Here is a 21076-nt window from a genome sequence, read left to right on the forward strand (position 1 = left end):
CTAGTGTTACTTCCAAAACACAGGGAAAAACAAAGCCAGGAAGTCCTTTCCATAATCATTACTAAAAAAAGTGTTCACTTTATATCTGTGATTTTCATCCCTGTTGTCTGCGCAAAATTAAGACACTGCAGGTGTGATAGCATCTATTCATTTTCCACTTATTTAACTAGGTGGTGTGATTATGTTTCTGCTCATTTAATCAGCAATTTAGTCTGCAAATTTTACAGTTTACTACTGCAATAATGAACCACATATCATTTTAATAATCTAGGACTAAAGGAAACAAAATAGTTTTTCTGTGATAAGTATATGCACTATATTTAATTTCTAATTTAGACCATGTTACACTAGATCTAGATGATGAAGTTAGCTGTACAAACATGCAAAATCAAACCATGAATAAGTTATTCTCCTGACATTATTAAAGAAGTAAATCAAGGGAAAGAAGACTCTAAAGACTTCTTTCCCCTTTCTGCTGCTTCTATATTTATAGGCTTTACCAACAGACAATCACGCATATATTTCCCCACACACAACCACACGCTGAGACCATTAATAATGAGTGTTGACTGGTAGCTTAGTGAATCAACACTGAGTGTAGAGGGGACATGGGAGGAGCTCAGAAAGATAAAAGGATGTTTATCTGGGACTCTTGCATAGAACATTATGTCAGGATCAGGCAGCAAGTCACCCACAAAGTCTACACAAACCATAATACTTTGCTGCTATTAAGAAGATTAAACGCTTCCAAACAGTGCATGGTAATGCAACATCTCCAATATTTACTTACTCATAGGCTAGTATGAACGTTTATGTGTGTATGATCTGGTTTTAGATGGGTCAAAACCAACACCAGTCACACATTATGTTTCAGTGTACAAGACAGTTTAAATATCAAATATGTGTATCTCTGGTTATTTAATATGACATTTGATTGACAACTCATTTGGCAAATTCTTTGAAAGCCACACTCTGACTCATACCACAGTTTTTATAATATATAAAGCACGCGTTTATGTCCTTTATCTATAGTTTCATGAAAGTATGTACCTTTTTAAGCATTTTATGGTGAACCTTTTAAAATAGATGCATAACTATCATCCTTCTTTCTTTTCAGTGTTAGGGTTAGCAATGTCCCTGCTGTGTGTACTATGCAAGTGTGTTGCCCATTTAGTTCAGTATTACCTGAAATATCTGAGTTTCTTGTCTTTTCATGTGCTATAATTTTAGTCTGATTTGTGTTTTTATTTATTTGATTTTTTGCTTTAAACTTGTTAACAAACTCCACCACTAATATTGATAAACCGGACTGAGTAAAAACCATTTTTGCACCAATCACACACTGGTTGCAGAGGAGGAGTATTTCCTAAAGACTTTAGACATGGTCAATATATGTCATGGACATTATTCCATAAATTGTTCACTAGGTCTATGCTAACTTGACCAAAAAAAGCTACTTCTGAAGCTTTAATGTCTTGTTCAGATGAGAGCTGAGCAGGGTTTCCCTTCTGGCTGCTGTTGCATTATAATCTTGTGCGTTTCAACAATCTAAAAAAAAAAAAGCATAAAAAGAGGTATTGTCACCATGTGGTAGCCCACATTACTCCCACAGCACTGTTTTGACCACTCACGCTGACAAGTAAATGAATATATATTTACCTAATTAGCTCTTTTTTCAAACCTCTGTTATAAATAGATGCGTGACACTAATGTGTGTGTTTTTGTGTGTTGCCTGACTTTTTTTCTCCCCACCCACCGCTTCCCCTTTCTCTTCTTTACATTTTGGTCCTTCCTCTGTCCTCTGTTATCCCTCCTCCGCTTTGATTTTGCTACCCACAGGAACTTCCGGAAGCATCTTCGGATGGTGGGCAGCAGAAGGCTTAAAGCACAGAGTGAGTCAGATGTGTGTGGTTGATATGTTTGCTCAAATTGACTGTGATGTTCTTCACCCCGCCATCACAAGTGTTTTGTTTTCCTGTTTATTTTGGCGTGTTCTCGCCTGTGTGTGTGGCACCAAGCACTGCTGCTGCTTTGCTGGGATTTTTTTTTTTTTAAATCAGCATATTGTCTCTCTTTGAAGATTATATATTGATCAGTGCGTGTTTGATAAGTCAGCGATATGACTGTGCATGTGTATTTATGTGTGTGTGTGTGTCTCTGTGCACAGTACGTGCTTTCTAGTTGCAGCACTTTAAATGTTTGTTTTTTTTGGTTGTTTTTGTCGTAAAGCACACACAAAAATAAATTACATACTTTTAAAAAGGCAAAAAATGAGGCAATGGGTTGCGGTGATTGAAAAGTGTGTGTTTTTCTTTTTAAAAATAGTGAGCGGGGCATCACTGAGACGGGTCTGTGAGACAAATGAGATCTTAGACTCCTGTGACTGCAACCTTTCAAGAAACTTGATAGATTGGATTGACTCATCCAGAGTTTTATTGTCTTTTATGATTTTAGAAAATATGGAAGTACAAAGAAAACACGTACAGTGTGCTCTGCTAAAAATGGTGATCTTTTTATTTCTGTCAGCACTCATAAATCCATGTGAACGTTCAAAATTAATACAGCCATCTTTCTTAAATGAAAATCAAAGAATCTTTAAAGTCTCTGTTGAAGCCATTACTAAAACCTAAACATGACACCATCTCCTGATTCTTTCACTGTAGAAATATATGACATCCCCAAATCTTGATGCTGATGTCTGTAAGGGAAAGTGATCTCACATTCCTACAGTACTGTGCAAAAGTCTTGAGCTATCCCTCATTTCTTTATATTTTGCTCAGAAAATAGGAAAAAGGCGCAACGATTTATTGAAATATGTGCAAATATGTTTCCATTTATATATAAGGCAAAAACAGAGTATTTGGTGTGACCACCTTTATTCTTCAACACATAGTGAGCTGCTTAGGAAAACTTTCTTGTAATTTCTTTAAGTAGTCTTCAGGAATAGTTCTCCAGCTTTCGTAAAGGACATTCAAAGCTTTTCTTTGGATGTTGGTTTGCTTTTGTTCCATTCTCTATCAAGTTGATCCCACACTGCTTCAATAACGTTGACATCCGGGCTGATACTATTCCACTGTGTGTGTTTTTCTAACACACACAGCCTTTTCTGCAGCTATGGGGCATATATGATATCATTCTTGGCTGGAAGCAGTGCTTAAACAATGGAAAAACCACAAACTTTGGCCAAACACCTCTCATGTTTAACTGTTTTCCACTTTTTCTTTGGTCATTTTAGCCTTTTTGGCCAGGGTGAAGGGAGTATCTGCCATCAAACAAGAGGACAGCCGCATGTAGCTATGATGATGTTTGCTAGTTCAGCTTACATGCATTAATGTAATAACGTGGTTAGCCTACTCAACGTAAATTAGCTACTCACGCAGAGAAGAACTGCTGCTGCTGCATCATCATCCGTCATCATTTCTGCTACACTGGCAGGGCTAGGGGCCAGGACTCTACTCCTCCAGTTTTTGGGGGATGTTGCTAACTCCGGTCCGAGGCACCACACCCGCAGTAGATGTGCACAGCGTGAGGTCTTGCAGCAAGCTATCAAATACGGCACATTTCTCGGCTTTTCATCGGATTTGAGGTGTTACCTCCTTTGAGAGTTTCACAGTATCACAGTATCAGCTTAAAGCACTTGTTGCAGGCTGCTGAGTTTGCATATTTTGCTGTGAAGTACAGCCAGACTTTTGACCGCTTCGCCTTGGGTATTTTTAATCTGTAGCTCTGCTCTACAAGAACGTACGTACCTGGGCCCGCCTACTATCCTCGGAAATCTAAAATGATTGGCGAGAATCTAAAGTGTATCACAGCTCAGGAAAGAAAAGCACCGAAATAAAGCACTGAAATGTGCGCTGCTTTTCGGTCTGGTTACTACCGTTTATGTCAGAACCGATACCGGTACCCATCCCTAGTCAGGACCCATCGTCCTGAAAATCCACACAAGCCAAAAAATATGATGCCCTGAGGACCACTGTTGATTAACTGTATCAAACACTTTCAAGTAGTCTAAAAATATTCTAAGAGCACAGTGATTACTGTTCAAAGCAGAACAGATTTTATCGCAGAGTAGCTCAGTGAAGCTGGTAGGATATAGAAACTGGAGCGAGGAGAGGATGACTGTTTGTCTACTGTACAGTACGTGTTTGTTCGTTTGTACATGTAGGCAGTTTGTGCAGAGGAGAGATGCCATCGTATTTACACTACATTTGTGCACTTCCTCCATCCACCTTTGCGCTTTCATGTGTTGAAGATGGTGAGTGTATAGCAGAAACAGCCAGTTTGCAGGTTTCTCTCTCCCCGCCTGCACTAGCATTCGCTGAACGTAGATCGAAGAGTTTCAGCCGTTCCTGGAGTGATCCCACCCCTGTCAAGAATGACTCTCCTCATGAACCCAGAGAGAGTGAGTTTACGCAGTCTCACACATGTGCACACAACGACAAACAAACAGACACCAACAAAGAGTTGCTGACAGCTGCAGGGAGCAAACGCAAATAGTTAGAGAGAAAATGTTGTTTTTCAAGCTAACCAGATTACAAACACTTAAATAGGGAGGTTTTAACATTCTCTCATCGGGCTTCCAGAGTCAAGTTTTTTAACATATAAGGAAATCTGTGCTAAAATTACTTACCCCACCTTGATAATGGGGGGGGGGGGGGGAACCTTTGCAAACCAAGCTTTCAGCGTAGCTTCAAGTCTGACCCTTTGGGTCACAGAGATTACTTCTGCATATACTACATTTAAGCAACATTTAATATGGACATCCACCTTGTAGTTGGATAAGAAAAATAAGGACAAACCTAATAGGTGACTTTTAATTTGTATGTAGCAAAATTTGCAGTCGTGAATGTTGGGACGTTGACATAAAACTTTGCATTTAAGCAAAGTGAGATGAGCACAAAAACATTCCCTTTTAAAAAGGTTTTAAACCTCGTAGACAAATATTATTAGCACATGCTTGCAAGCAGCGAATGTTTTGCTTGATAAATTTTGTCAGTTTCTATTTCTAGCATTTACAAAACAAAACAAAAAAAGCCTGACCTGGTTCTGTAAGAGTCCATATTTTAAATTAAGTCACGCTGCTTCCCAGCACCATCAGCTGGCAACAACATAAATTAAATATCAACCTGACATCCATATGCAAGAGTGTCTATTACAGATGTTAACCACAAATTAAGTCTGACAGGACAACAGAAATGAAAATTGTGAGAATAAATTTCGGTCAGTGCATTATGTGTGCGGTCAGAAATCATCCATGCGTCCCTTTGAGCAATCACATTTTGACTGTCAGATTGATTACAGCTTGAGTTGGCTTCGTGCCCTGTCATTAATGAATTTCCACACTCAGGTGACTCACAAGAAGTTGAAAGCCACTTAGCATTTCTCATGAAACACTAAAGGTCTGCTATTCAACACTTTGACTTAAGAGTATGAGTTGACTGAGGCTAAATCAGACGTATCCTTGTGTTACTTGTATTTTATTAGGAAGTCGCATTGAGATCACAATCTCTCAACCCAAAACATCTAAATAATAATTCTACAAATAAAACATAAAATATAAATCCACAACATTGTCCATAATGTCAAAATACCCATAACATAAAACATTAAATGGCTTCTCAAAAGAAACGCCCACAAGTCTTCTTCACTGCTTTCCTTATTATGTTTTTGAATGCATCAATAGGTAGTGGCATGTTAAATGGAGGTCTTTCTGTAAAGTATTCCCTGTACAAGGTGCATAGGAACGAAACGCTGTTTTCCCAGATCTGCCAGATCTCATCAAAAAGCAAGCATCTAAAGGAGAGTAGCTGCGATTTAATAGCAGTGAAAGTTCTCTTTCTGTCGAGTGTGACTACACATTTAATCCCTGGATATTAAAATGAATTTTCAACAGTATGTCTCAGTTTCTCTACATGATAAAGAAGTGCTGTATAGGAAAGAGTAAATCAGAATAAATCAAAGTAATCCATCAGCACTACTCTTTGGGCTTAAGTTGTAAAGAAAATAAATGTGTAAATTTGAGGGGTGTAATTATAAAACAGAAGAAAGAAAGGTAAAAAAAAAAAACAGTTTTTCCTTTACTCAGTTACTTTGATGTAGTATGAATGTTGTAAAAGCTGTAAAAACAAAGAAAATACAATTGTAAGTCCATGCGATGGGCCAAATTGGAGCTTTTGCTGGGCCAATTCTAGGCCCTTTGCCTTATGTTTGACACACCGATATAGAACTAAAACAGCTTTAACAGAAAATAAACTAGCGCTGCTTTCTTTGAGTGGTCAGTGATGGCCAACCCACCAAATCCTTAAGAATGCAGTCAGAGACTTTGCATTTGCAATAAAATGTAGAGAAATAAACAAATAAGACCCTACTAAATGATATTACAGTATTAAAGTCTTTATAAAAATCCCCAAATAATCATTTTTACCACAATCATCTCAAGATTTCCAGTATTCAGAACTGAAAAGCGACCTAATAAGATCCACATAAGGTTATCATTGTTTCATTGTTTGTAGTCAGTTGAAAATGAAAGTCACATTTCATGGACAGTACGTGTCACAGTGCTGTCGCGCTCTCTCTCTCTCCCTTGAAATAAGATGACATTTTGTTGCTGCAGTCTTACAGCTCACTTCCTGATTTTGGCAGTTCAAGGCCAACTAACACAGGAAAATCAAATCTGTGGACACTCGTAGAATCGCACGTTCACACGTACAAACTGACTGTCTCTGCTGTCGACTCTGACCCTGTTCATCTGTCTGTGTATGACCGTGGGTCTTTTTCAACTTTGTGATGCTCTCTCTTTCTGTGAGTACGTCCTCAAAAATGGTGTGTGTCTTAAGTCAAGCCCTGTCAGCTGTCATACGCCTACAACTGTTGTAGGCGTATGTGTCTCAGTGTTTCTGGAAGGCTTTGAATCATTCTAAACTGCATTCATCGTCTTTCTGTCTTCCATAGTCTAATGAAAGATTAACGAGTTGTTTATTGCAGCTTAAAAGTGTGGTTGAGCCCATATTTTTCGCTTTTTTTTTGTTGTGGGGAAGAGTGGTGTTAAATCACAGGCGGTTTCCTGGAGACTTTGATGTCAGTCTTGTTTATCATTTCCTCAGTTTTCACGCTGTTTCATTTCAATAGTCTCATACCATACCAACTGGTCACACATCAAAGAAACACGGCTCAGGAGCGAGCATATTCGTGTCTCTCATTAGTGCAGTTAACGTAAATTTCACATCAAACCATGTCAACAAAACAACAAGCAACATAGACAAAACACACACAAGCCTGACTTGATGTCCAACAAATGTCCACTGGTACAAAAATCTCAGATGTAATAAACCAAGCCAAATATTGGGACCTACAAAGGTTTCAGCCACAACATGGGTGGATCAGTGTGAACGAGCCTAAGTGTTTCTGTATTAATAAATATGGAAGATTTTAACCTTCCGAGAAAAGATGTGAGTGAGCATCATTACAGTTATTAACTATTAACCCCTTGTTACTATAGTATAATCTGAAATCACATAAATAAATCCCTCTGTTTGTGAACAGGCAGGTAATTATTTGGCCAACAAACATTACAGCATTGCATTATTCAATACTGTGTTTCACATTTCAGTGGTAACACAGGTCCAATATAGAATTTAATAGAATGAAAGGTTAATATGCCCATTTTTGGACATTGATCAGAAGAGACATGTAACAGCACTGGCCACCAAACATTTGTACGTGGATATTTAGTCAACAATTTTAGAACTAATTAAACATATGGATAATTATTGTACTCGATATGTGTCCTGTAACATGTCCCTGCTTTACAATAACCGGTCTCCAGACTAAGTTCGATTTTTCTAGCCCATTTTTTGTAGTTGACACCTGAAATCTTGCTGCTATGCTTCCCATCAGTCATTTTCTTTTTTTTCCCCATTGTTTTTGCTACTCTCTGCTTTTTCCTATTCCACCTGTCATTTTTGTATGCCATTGCCATCATTAACAGCTCCATCCTTTCTCTCTCCCCCGCACTCACCTTGCTTCACTTCCTGGACACATCCATCCTTCATTCCCCGAGTTTCTCTTTCTCTGTCACCTTTCTTGCCTCTCACCCAACTTCCAACAACTTGCTTACACTCTATTATCTCAGACCTTCTTTATCTTACATTTTCTGCAGGTGGAGACCTGCAGACCTCTTGTGGCACTCTGGATGAAGGAGGTCTTGACGACAATATAGACTGGGAGGAGGAAAGGGAGATGGAGAGGCTGGCATGTGAGGGAGATGACTTTATACCTCCCAAAATCATGGTAAGAGATCCATAAGGGAACGTTATATGGGTGCATCATCCTTGGTTATTGTTTTCTGTCCTGTTGGTTTTGTTCACAAGGAACTGAATTAGTTATTTTAACCATGTAACTGCCTACATGCTTATTGGTACTGAAACAACAAGCCGTTTGAAACTTTTCTTTGATAGCTTGATCAGTGTTGACATGATCACATCACAATGTTGCTGTAGATTGAATGGCTGCACATCTTTGATGCAAATCTCCCATATCGCCACCACATCCCAAATGTGCTTATTTGGGTTGATGATTTTTGGCTGTGGAGGCCATTTGAGTGAAATGAAGTCACTGCCCTGTTCAAGAAACCAGCTTGAGATGATTTGAGCTGTAGCCATCATCAACATGAGTACGCCTTGGTCATAAAGTGATGGCTATGGTCAGCAACAATAATCGGATAGGCTGATTGGCCTGCCTTGTGATTGGCTGATTAGAAACAATTGAAGAGGAATACAAAGTAGCCAGTGAGTGTACATTAAAATTATTATAATCATTCTTGTTTTGTTTTTATTCTCTAGTAATTAAGACATATACAAAATCTACATCTTTATTACATCTGTAGAATATTACCTAGGGCATAGTTGTAATAAAATATAAGCGTACGATAAGAAATTCTGCCTTTTCCTCTTTTCTCTTTGTATTAATTCTTGTACTTTTCCATCTTACATCGAAACTAACAAGTTTCCGCTCCTCTGCTGTTTCTGCTTCATGTTTAGCTGATCTCTTCTAAGGTCCCCAAGGCCGAGTACATTCCCACCATAATCCGTAGGGACGACCCCTCCATCATTCCCATCCTCTATGTGAGTGGAATGCACCGAAACATACAGTAGACAAGAACTACAGAAAGTCACACTAAAATATACACATATATCAACCATGCAAACTGCCTTTGCTAAGATGTTTTGTGTAATTTTCATTTTCTTCAGGACCATGAACATGCAACTTTTGATGATATTTTGGGTGAGTATTTCTGTGGGGTGCGTGTTCTTCTCTGCCATTTTCACCTTCACTATTTCTTCTTTATTATTTTTTAATTCTCACTTTCTTTCTACAATCAAAACTTCACTAATGGAATATAAAACTATGTGTATGAAATACATCTACTGCCAAACATTTTTGAGCCTGAAAGTAAATGTTTAACAAGTGACATGATGAATAATGAAATTTGTATAGATACAAAAGACTTACATAACATCCTGTCAGAATAAACAGAATAAAACATGAGGTCAATTCCTTCCTGTGAAATAGAAAACAGGCATCTTTACTTTATAGTGTTGCCTGTGGAGTTAAAGGTCACACAAATATCTTGTGGATAAACCTTACTTGCTTTCAAATCTCTAGAAATTAACTTAGATTTGGCTAATGTGGCTTATTTATTTAGAAACTGTTTAGTGCTGCAATGGATTTCTCCCCTCTGAACACTGAGGCATTTACAGTCACATTCTCCAGAGTTTCCTAATGTAATAATGATCTCTGCATTGATTAGAGCTCTCATATAGAAGGTACAAGGATGCCCATGGATGTTTTTACAGATACATACAGATTTTCATTTGAAATTCATCGAGCTGTTTTATTTTACGATGACACTTTCTGACGCCTGAAGAACACAGTGTTGAGTTCAATTTAAATTACATCTTCTGTTTGTGTCTCCGCTGTCTATTACTACACCTGTAGTTGAACTCACCCTCCTGGGATTTTCTTTGTGTTCTTCCTCTCTTCCTACATTCTTACACGTCGCTTCGCTTTTCTTTTTTCTCTCCCTCTCTCGGTCCCTGTCATTCACATCAATCCCTCCCTTTCCCCCTCTTGCTCACAGAGGAAATAGACAAGAAGCTCACAGCTTACAGGAGAGGAAGCAAGTTCTGGAGGATGCTCATCTTTTGTCAAGTGAGGAACAAGAATTTTATTCCTATTAAAATTGAATATTTTACTTATTAACTGTCCTACCCTAAAGCACGCATTTATGTATTGTACATAGTGTATTTTTCCACAACGATATCCCTTTTTGAATGAAATTATTTCTGAAAATGAATTTCATGGATAGTAAAGGGACGATGAATAATATGCATGTATTTGGTTTAGCTTGGCTTCGGTTTGAGGATCTATAACATACTGTATACTTTTTTTGCAGGGAGGCCCTGGTCATCTGTATTTACTGAAGAATAAAGTGGCAACGTTTGCTAAGGTGGAAAAAGAGGAGGACATGAGCCAGTAAGCTAGTTCTGGACATTAGGGTCCATCTCTCCTTAATGAATATTAGTTTATGCCACAGTAATGTAGAATAGTGCAACAATTCCTATTTATTTACCACATCTTATAAAGCATGGCCATAAGCCAGTGCATGCTTTTTTCTTTTAACCTTTATTTAATGGTTAAATACATTTTATCTCCATAAATTGTTGAACAAAGGAACAGTTTCTTTAGTTTTGCCTCTGTACACGACAACAATTAAGTGCAGACTATCAGTTTTAATTCAGGAGTTTTTACCCAAAAAACGTATTAAATTTTTTAGGAATTTGTTCTCCGTTTTCAGAGGATCAAAATTAACGGGACAAACCAACATAAGTTCTAATATAAGGATTGTTTTCAGTACTTTGACGGGAAGTCATTGATTGTCTCTCAGACAGTGTACAGGACATCACCAAATACTGTTTCCTCACTTCGATTTGTTCTGTTACTTGTTGCATGTTTGTGGGTCTCTTTGCCTTCAGGTTTGTATCTTATAACTGAAAACCTGCTATTGAGTAGAGATCAGGTGACTGATTTGGCCATTGAAGAATATCTGATAGCTTTGGGAAACTTTTGCGTTGCCTTTGCAGTATATTTTGGGTCATTATCCATTTGCAATGTGAAGCACCATCTGATCAGTTTTGCAGCATTTGGCTGAATCTGAGCAGAGAGTATAGGCCTGTATACTTCAGAATTTATCCCGCTGCTTCTGTCAGCAGTCACATCATCAATAAACACTATTGGCCCGGCTCCACTGGCAGCCATATATGCCATATAATTGCCTCCTCCATGTTTGACAGATAATGTGGTATGCTCTGGATCATAAGTTATTCCTTGCTTCTACATACTTTTCACTTCCCATCATTCTGCTAGAAGTTAATCTTGTTTTTAATCCGTCCAAAGAATTTTTTCACCACTGTGCGAGCTCTTTCCAGAGGTTTCTGGCCAAAACCAGCTCTTGAATGTAACCAGTAGTTGACACCTTGTTGTAAACCCTCTGTATTTCCATTCATGAAGGCAGTGACAAGTGCTGGCTATGAAACTGGTTGTCAATTAATTTTCCAATTAATGTTGAGCCTCTGAAAATGGAGGCACTGTGTATAAAAATGACTGTAATTTCTAAATAGTTAATGCAATACATTTGTAAAAACCCTTAAATTAAAGCTGTAAAGTTTGTACTTCAATTACATTGACTGTTTGATTTAAAATTGTACTCCACTGAATACAGTGGCAAAACTATAATGACTGTTCCAACAAATGATGGGCCTAACTGCACTTACATAAATACAGAAAACATGACAAACAGCTAACCATTGCCATTGCTCTTAAGCAATGCAAATGAAAAAAGCACATAGAGCTCATGATAAGTTAATAACTTTCATTGTGTGTTTAAGGTTCATATAACAAGTATATGTAAATGCTCTTTTAATACTCTTTCTTTGAATGCTCTCCCACTTGACCAAATCAGCGATGTTCCTCTGGGACCATGCAGCACTATCTCTACAATTTTTTGCATTTATGTGCACCATCTATTGTTATTCTTCTTGTACAGGGGAACATTTTGACTTGATCACATTTGTTTGTTATACAAATCATGTCTTGAATCTGGCTTGTCTGAATGTTGCATTTGATTTTAAATGCTTGCCCATTTTACTTTGCATTTTTCAGCCTGTCTGTGTTCTTTATTAAAGCATTATCCCATGTAACTGTACTCTTTGAATTTGTTCAGATTCTGGAGGAGACTCAGTCGCTTCATGAGTAAAGTCAATCCAGAACCAAACCTGATCCACATAATGGGATGCTATGTCCTGGGTAACCCCAATGGCGAGAAGGTATTTAGATCACTACTACACAAACTCACAGCAAAATGAGTGCAGTAATTGTAGAAACAAATCAATATTATCCATGCTTTCCTCACTTCTAATTAGCAGGTTTACTCGTATAGGCTAGAATACTGTAGAAACGCCCAAATATTCATCTAATACTCAGTCACAGTTTTAATCATTTGTATTGGAATCCATCACAACAGCTCTTACAAATGTATCATTTAAATTTATGTGAATGTAAATGTAAATTACATTTATTTGAATATGTAAAATTTTACTATTGAGCGATAGCAATCTCCACTGACAATGCTGATTTTTAGAAGAACAGAGGATTGGAGACGCTATTGGAGGAAGTCCATCAGCTCTCCAGCAACATTAACTTTTATTGAACTTTGGTCAGGTGGTTTTCTTTATGATTTACAGACAGTAGATAGTAGATAAGAATGTTGAATAAATTAATATTTCACATTGTTACTTATTGAGTGAATAGTCTTGCTAGTAGCAGGTAGTTAGTACCGGTAGTCTTACTAGTCAGCTTAAAGTTTTACTGAAATAACGTGAAATTCTTGCTCCTTAAAGCACATGGGTTGTTAGCTTAGTAACTAATGTCTAATGTGATCAAACAGTTAGTTGTACAAAAAGCACCTTAAAAAACATAACATTACTTAGTCACTAATATGTGAGGTCTAGTCCTTTTGTGTATTTAAATACATGCCAAGAGTATTGAAGGAGTCTGTGAAGATAAATTGAAAGTTCTAAGAACTAGTTCAGCCCAATCACCACTTGTCGACATCAAGGATGTTGCAGAATTCCTTCAGGTATAAGATAAAAACTATGCAACAACGACACTCATCGCATGATTGCAACATCAGTAAAAATCGGCAAACAGCAAATATCGGACGATATATCAGTCAGCTCTGTTATATATAGCTATCAAGCTATTAATGTTATCAATATACGAATGATGTGATAATGCACAACGCTTCTGTTGGTGTGAATTTTGGTGAAAAGAAATGCGTAAGATGCAGTGCTCATCAGTAAATCCCAGGCACATCGTGTTAAAGTAGAACCGATCATAGTTATATATATAAATGAGTTCTATATATAAATAGCACTGATTTCATAACTTGGGATGGTTTGTTTCTTACCATTACAGTCACTCCTGCCCAATCTTCTCTCTTCTCCCTCTCTCTGTACTCATTTTCTGTTTGCCGCCCACTGCTTTCATATCTGCTCCTTGTGTCTGTTTATATGCCTCTTTGTCTGATCAGTGTGCAGCCCCGCTGGCTTTCTTGTTTTCTCCTCATCTCCTCTTCCACCTGTGCAGCTATTATCTCATTCTGAGTAATGTTAATGGATAGAGCTGAATAACACAAATGCTGAATGATACCGCACCCCTCTAGCTGATGTGAACAACTAAGACACAAAGCCAGCCATATACACACATATCTCCTCCTCCCTAATAAATAATCACATAAATAATTATTTACACACACACACACACAAATAGACACACACACATACACAAATACAAACATGATGGCATGCACAGATGCAGACACAGATATAAACTCTAACCAGCGGTGTTAGTCTGACCTAACTGTCTGTTCCAGTCATGTCTGCCAAAATGCTTAGTGGATCTCTCCAGTGTTGGACAGTCTGCACAGCGGTGAAATATACACCCTGACAAACAAACAGACAAATATGAACATTGCTTTCACCAGTGTGTGAATTCAAAACAACACAAAGTCCTTTTTTCCAGGGGTTTGGTATAGTTTTGAGATCTGCATTTGCTTCCTGTCTCAGTGTTTCTCTGTTTAAACACTGCCAACATCAGTTGAACACTTTTATTCATTATGCTCTATGATGCTATGAGAGCCTCCAACCTAGCAGCATGGATTTGCTGACACAAAAACATTGATGAGGCTGGGCAGTGATGATGGTTGATGGGAAGGTGGTCAGGTTTTTCCACACAAAACTGTTCATATGTTTGGCAAATCAGAATTAACATCTCATTTACTGTTTTCTGTTCTGTAGCCACTGAACAGCACATCATCCATGCTGCCTGTTTATCCAAAGTTTTAATGGAATTATCTTGGCTCCCGTTTCAGTCCCTTTGTAAACAGCTACATATTTTCCTAGATGCTTCACTCCAGACTGCACAACGCAAACACTTAGAAAAAAACAGAAGTATTTGTAACACATAAATACACCGCATGGCTTCAGTTAGCCACAACACAGGATTTGCACGACAAAATCACATGATAAAGTGATAACACATCATAAAGTGGAAAAGAAATGCTTTTCTTGCTCTTTAAGTTTCTTGCCTGAATTTGGTCATGAAGGATCTCCCGTGTTAGAAAAAGAGAGATTCTCTTTTTCTGAAACAGACAGCAGCACATTGGTGCTATAAGGTAATTAAGGTGGCGACTAGTGATTGTTTTCTTGTTCAGTAATCCATCAGTTGTGATCAAAAATTCAAAAATCTCGTGTAAATTTAAAGCTGGGAATTGATGTTTGTCTTTCTGAGTGTGCATTTGTGTCTTTGGCCATATGAAGCTGAATTTATTGCAATCCTCCTGTTGTTTTTCTGTGTTTGTGAGCTTGTCAGGCGATGCAGACGACCCCTCTGCAAGTGTAGTCAAGTGAAATGCGATTAATTGGTGTTTGCTCTCTTATCTCAACTCAACAGCTGTTCCAGAAGCTGAAGAATCTGATGAGGCCTTATTCTGTTGAGTTCGAGTCACCGCTGGAGCTGTCTGCACAGGGTAGGTCCACACAAACATCCCAACGCACTCAAACGTGTGCTGTAGAGGGACTTGCGCACACACAGAAGTGTGCGATACGTCTGGTAAATATGAAATGATACGGACACGTGCCATCTGTCCTGCTTTAACAACTGCACAAGGAATTTACTCAAACAGCTGTTCCCTCATTTTAAAAATCTGATTTATTTTCACAGTCATCTCCTTTTTGTTTAATTTCTTCTTTAATAATCACTTGCGTTTTATTTATAATCTTCCTCTTCTGTTAGGGTGGCTTCTTGATGTTTTGGTGTTAAAGTGATGTTTAATGCAACTCATTTTTTTAGATTTCCTATTCCAAACTTTGCACAGCACCCAGTCCAGTGCTGTTACTGAGCACTTGGAGACCTGCACATCTCCTTTCTAGCCTCATGTGGGAGTACGGATGTACAGTATTCAGTATCACAATCAGTATTAAAAACAAGCCTGTTCTCATCTCCAGGAACATTTAGAGCGTTTTACTTACACCCAGTTCCAGATTTCCTTTACATTTGTTCTAAAAAGGCATCAGCATCGGCATATACAAATGTAGAGTACCCTAAAGCAAAGACAAAGAAATGGTTCTACAGCAGAAATCAAAGTTGTGTCCTTGATTGCATTTTGATTATTAGCAAACTCTTAAACTCCAAGTTTTAATGTCTAAGAGCAGCAAATTCTTTTCAGATTGTTGTTTACCACAATTACTGATAGCAAGAAAATCAGCAACAAACAAAGGCTGAGATATAGATTCTCTTTATCTAAACAAATCAAAAACAATGAAAGCATCTGTCATTACACTTCTCCTGCCTCCTTAAAGCCCACTGCTCTGAAAATCCACACCTCTCATTTATCAAACAGGATTTGCTTTTCTGACTAAGGTTCATTTTTATAGTACCGGTAGTATAATGCTGTGTAGAAGTCGTGAGCTTTCCCTCATTTCCTCCTATTTTACTTCCAAGGAGCCAGACTTTCTTGTCATTTTTAAAGTGGCCCTGAGCAATAATTCTCGAGAGACATCTCTGGCTCTTCAGTTATTCCTACTATTTGCAAAAACCTTATTAGAAGTGGCTTAATGGAAGTGAGACTGCCAAGAAGCCATACTTAAAGAAGGAGGAACAATACAAAAGATTGAAGTATGCAAAATTACACAAGCACTGGATCGAAAAGTCAGTGGAGTGATGAATCCAAATGTGAAATTTTTGTTTCAGATTGTCATTAACAGTAAAGAGGAGGTTAGACGAGGTACAACAGTGAGCGTCTACAGCTATCTATAAAAACACGGTGGAGGCACCGTCATGGTTTGAACTGACTTTTCAGCCACTGCTGTTGGGGATTTTGTCATAATTGATAGAATTATGAATGGAAAAAGGTAGCATTTGTAGAAAGGGTATGAACGGCAGCAGCTTCCTTTCTCAGCATGACCGTGGCCCCGCACACACTGCAGATACTGTCAAAGCATACCTGGCTAGAGAAACACGCAATCCACCTATTTCCTATTTTCATAGGAAACCCAAACCTTATTCTATCCAGATGGACCCCATAAAGATACCTGGCACCCAGTTTTCTAACCCCAAAACAGATATCTTTCTTATAGTATGTTAAACTTCATGTCTTTGTTTTAATGATCCTATCCTATCTACTCAGGCAAAGAGATGATCGAGGCGTACTTTGACTTCCGCCTCTACCGCCTTTGGAAGACGAGGCAACACTCCAAGCTGTTGGACTATGAGGATTTTTTGTGACAAAGACATCTGGATCAATGGTGCAGCGGAGCCCTCCAGTGCCACGAGGAACCTGTTAAAACTGATCCAGCATTTGAACATTGCTCAGCTGTAGTGCTCGGCCCGCCGACTCGACACAAACAGTCATACCCGCGTTCACCCTTGAGAGGCTGGGAGAAGAGGGAAGGCAATAGTAGACCAAGGGGCTGAAGATGAATTAAATTATGCTGTGCCTCCGCTCTTCCTCGTTTTCAAAAAGAAAGGTCACCGACTAACAGGGAAAAAAAGGCCAAATCAACATAAAAGGGGGGGGGGGGGGAGCGAGAGAGAGCTGGATTTGTTTGCATCATGGCAAACAAATCTGTCTGCCTCTTGAGTTTGAAAGCAAAATCCATATGTCAAATGTGTACAAAAGAAATACCATTAGAGTCACACTCCTCTGTTGCAAGGACTTCATTTTTGAAGCTGATGATGCGCGTCAGAAAACTTCCTGAAATTCATTCTGTCATACTGTGGTTCTGTGTTTTGACTGGACCTCCCAAATAATCTCAGACCCCAGAGTAAAATACTAAATAAACCATACGTTGATGTGTGTATATATCACATTAATATATTAGCATAGCTTCAGTCATGCAAATTACTCTATTACAAGAGAAATAATGCATCATTTATTTTTGATGTGCATTGTTGTGCAATTTCATATGGAAATACTTTGGAATAACTCAGGTTTTAGCCATGAAGTAATTAACCTGTTTGTCTATCAAGATATTGTAATCTTCATCGCCATTGCTTGGAATGAATGTATTATCTCTCCAGAGATGCGTCTTTGGTTTGAGGAACTATTCTCATTGGGGGGAAAGTACAATGTTCGAACATCGTGTGGGTGTGTGGGTGTTTTCCTTGTAAAACAAAAAAAACAACAAAACAAAACAAAAAAACATGCAGATGTGTGTATTTTCTCTTACTGTTCATCCGGTAAAGGAAAAAATATCATTCCCTCAATTATCTTTCTGTCACATACATCCAAACACAAAGACAGTCTAGTATCCTTCATGATGTCAAGAGGGATGTAAGAGCCATGCAAGTGCTCCTACCGCTGTAGTGTAGGAGTTTTCCTATTGATCCTTCCTGCTCATTTGCAGAAGGTCCGGGCCACTTAGCGGGCCCTTGTCAACAGTGCTGGCTGCACTCGCTATCTGCCAAACACACTTGGCTTCTCTTAATGGCAGCCAACCAGGCTTCCGCTGCCTCTCGCTTCGCTGGGCTGTGATCCAGTCCGAGGACCGGAGCTTTCCCGAATTTGCCAGGAGTTTAAATTGTTAACATCTATTTGCTTCTCCTTCCAGGTGCCAGTGAGTTTCTAAGGCTGGCCCAAGTGACCTGAGCAGTCTCAAACAGATTAAGGAGGGTCAAAGCACTCACACAAAAATACAGTACACACACACACACACACACACACAAATGCTAGGGCTGGGACAGTAGTTTAAGAAACCATTAAATCAGGACTAAGTTAAAAAGCCATTTCACAGATACAGTACCACATCTGAAGGTCAGCTCGCTCGTAATGAGGAGGAGTGCTCCTGTGAAAATATTTTATAATGTCTTCTGTGGCTCAGGGGGAACATTTTTAGAAAGAAGCTTATATGAGAGAGCTTGCATTACAAACTGGTGCTGCTGTGTTTGAGGGCTGTGGGAGTTTGTATAGAGAGGAAAGCTGCATTAGGGGAAGTGTAGGATTCAGGGTGTTTGGGCATGAATGAAGATCAAACACATGTTTGAAGTAATCAGTTCAGAAGTCGTGGTCATTCCAAAGGTTGACAGACTTTAAAAATGTATTAAAAACAGCTGATTTAATCTCAGTCTGTTAAGTGCCCAAGTCCCTAAAATCTACGTTTCCCATAGCAGCTTTACATAATAAAAAGCAGCAACTCTTGCAAAGCACAAAAATCTCAATTCCCAATTTTTATTTTTATTTTTTGCCATTTAAAGCAGGTAGATTTTGCAAAAGGCTCAGAATATTGAGGTTTTGTGCTTCCTGAGTGCTGCATCAGAGGAAGCGATTGTTGCGAATGTGTTCACGATCTCGAAGGTGCTACACGATGTGCCGTCAAGTCACAGGTCGTCGTTCAGCTCCAGTACGGCGAGAATTCAAAGTGATCCAAACAGTGGAACTTCAAGACTGGTTGCTGAGTGTAGGTGCAGAAAAACTGCAGTCAGCACGGTGAAACCCTTCGGCTTAGAGTGGTCAAGTGGTCCTAGCCCTGCGTAACACAGACACATGCAAATAAACACACGCCAGGCAAAGCTTTTCTACATCAGTGTGTGGTAAATACTTTTCCATTTGTCATTTATTTGCGTTAATATTTGAGCATTGTGAGCAGAACTTTTTTTTTTTTTTTTGTGTGTGTTAAACTCAACCAATCTCACTGGAGTGCTTTTTACAGGCTTAACATTGGTTTTTATTTGCATTTGCCCTCTCTGACTTCGAAATGCTGGCCTACAGTTTGTCTGGCACAGACAAGTGCTCTCTCAGCCTGAGTCACGCAGTACATGTTTTCACTACAGATATAAAATTCCACACTTATGCAACCTGTCATTTTCCTGAGCCATTTTTAATTCCAGCAAAAGCATTACGCTGCCAAATTCTTGGAGAAGTTGTCCTAAACAGCTCTAGGGTTTAATGGAATATTATTTGATGGGTGAATTCAAAAACACCAAAGCAAAAAAGAAAAATATCACTATAATTTAAAATATTCTGAATTCACTGAACTCTGACTCAGGAGTTTGAGAGCACTTTCCTCTGCTTTCAAACAAATAAATAAATGAACAAAAACTAACATTTCACCAGAAATCTAATTAAAGATGCAAATGTGTCTACTTGTGATGCACTGTTTGCCTTTTTTGATAGATACTTCGGCAGAAAGATATTCGATAGTTATTTAAAGGCTCCTAAACCTAAAACAAACAATACAGCCATGTTTCTTGTGATGGTGTCTCACAAACACAATCCAGCATTTCATTCCCATTTATAATCCTTAAACTTCACAGTGTCAACGTCACTGGACTATCACATTTGCAGAAGACATTGTGATGAGTGAGAGCAGGGGGCGAATGGAAGAGAGCCTGGAGAGGTGGCGGTATGTTCTGGAAAGAAGAGGAATGAAAGTGTGAATGAGACATGGACAGCTGGACAGAAGGAGCAGAAGTAGTGCTCGTGGACAAGTTTATATAACTGGGGTCAATCATCTAAAGCAATGGACAGTGCACGAGAGGTGAAAATTAGAGTGCAGGCATGGCGGAGGAGATGGAGATGAGTGTTGGGGGTGATTTATGACAGAGGGACAGTAAGAGTGAAAAGGAAGGTTTAAAAGATGACAGACTTGCAATGATGTATGTTTTGGAAATCATGGCTCTGAAAACAAAAGGAGGCTGGAGTTATCAGAGTTGAAGATGATCAGATTTTCAGGTTGGAAATGAGTGTGAATGAATGGTCAGGTTAGTTTTAGCGAGACAAAGGTTGAGAGGCAAGGCTCAGATTGTTTGACCATGTGCAGAGGAGGGATAGTGGATATACTGGCAACAGATGTTAAAGATAAAAAGATCACAGAGGAGGTTCATGGATGGAGTGAAGGAAGACATGCAGAGCTGTTATTGTGACAGGGCGAGGATGCTAGGGATAGGCTGAGATGGAGACAGATGAGGGGATGCTGCGACGAACCCTGAGGGAAGTAGCTGAAAGAAGAAGATTAGAAGTTAACTTCATAGGAGATAAAGTAGGATTATGTGGGAAAAAGTCTCAGTGAAATGCCTCGAGACCAAGATTAATATACAACACTCAGCCCAAATGGAGTCACTTTTCTTTCTATGCTGTAGACTGATTAATGGAAAATCCAAGTATAATAGAGAAAAAAATGACATACGGCCTTGCATGACATGCAGATGGGTTGTTACATGGGAGTGCCAGGAAATCTCCATTTGGAAATTCCTTGGCAAAAACAGAGCACTGACAGGTGATTAGATGAACCATCAGTCTATCGCTGTATCATCGACTAACTTCCACCAATTAAATCAATGAACCAGAGTACTTAGAGGGAAGCAGGAGGAGTTTCCTGGCCTGAAAAAGCAAGCCACTGTCGAAGTACAAAATATATAAGGAACTAAAGGCTAACTGTAAAAGCAGTAGCTCTTGTCTTTG

At 38.8% G+C, this 21076-nt stretch overlaps 1 protein-coding gene across 3 annotated transcripts in view; it reads left to right on the forward strand.

Moving 5' to 3' along the window:
* nsmfa (NMDA receptor synaptonuclear signaling and neuronal migration factor a) overlaps positions 1-19028 on the forward strand; it is a 42932-nt gene extending 23904 nt beyond the window's left edge. For 2 of the 3 annotated variants that reach the window (XM_012917240.4, XM_076886407.1), the window contains exons 5-13: positions 1840-1892; positions 8159-8289; positions 9039-9122; positions 9249-9282; positions 10139-10209; positions 10454-10533; positions 12281-12383; positions 15070-15145; positions 16805-19028. In XM_012917240.4, coding sequence (XP_012772694.1) covers positions 1840-1892; positions 8159-8289; positions 9039-9122; positions 9249-9282; positions 10139-10209; positions 10454-10533; positions 12281-12383; positions 15070-15145; positions 16805-16902 — 730 coding nt within the window. In that variant the 3' untranslated portion in view covers positions 16903-19028. Of the gene's footprint in view, positions 1-1839; positions 1893-4312; positions 4403-8158; positions 8290-9038; positions 9123-9248; positions 9283-10138; positions 10210-10453; positions 10534-12280; positions 12384-15069; positions 15146-16804 lie in introns of all 3 variants that reach the window. The other variant, XM_076886406.1, reaches the window with a different exon arrangement.
* Positions 19029-21076: the final 2048 nt, after the last annotated feature.

The sequence above is a fragment of the Maylandia zebra genome, linkage group LG7, assembly GCF_041146795.1.
Source record: "Maylandia zebra isolate NMK-2024a linkage group LG7, Mzebra_GT3a, whole genome shotgun sequence".
NCBI lineage: Eukaryota > Metazoa > Chordata > Actinopteri > Cichliformes > Cichlidae > Maylandia > Maylandia zebra.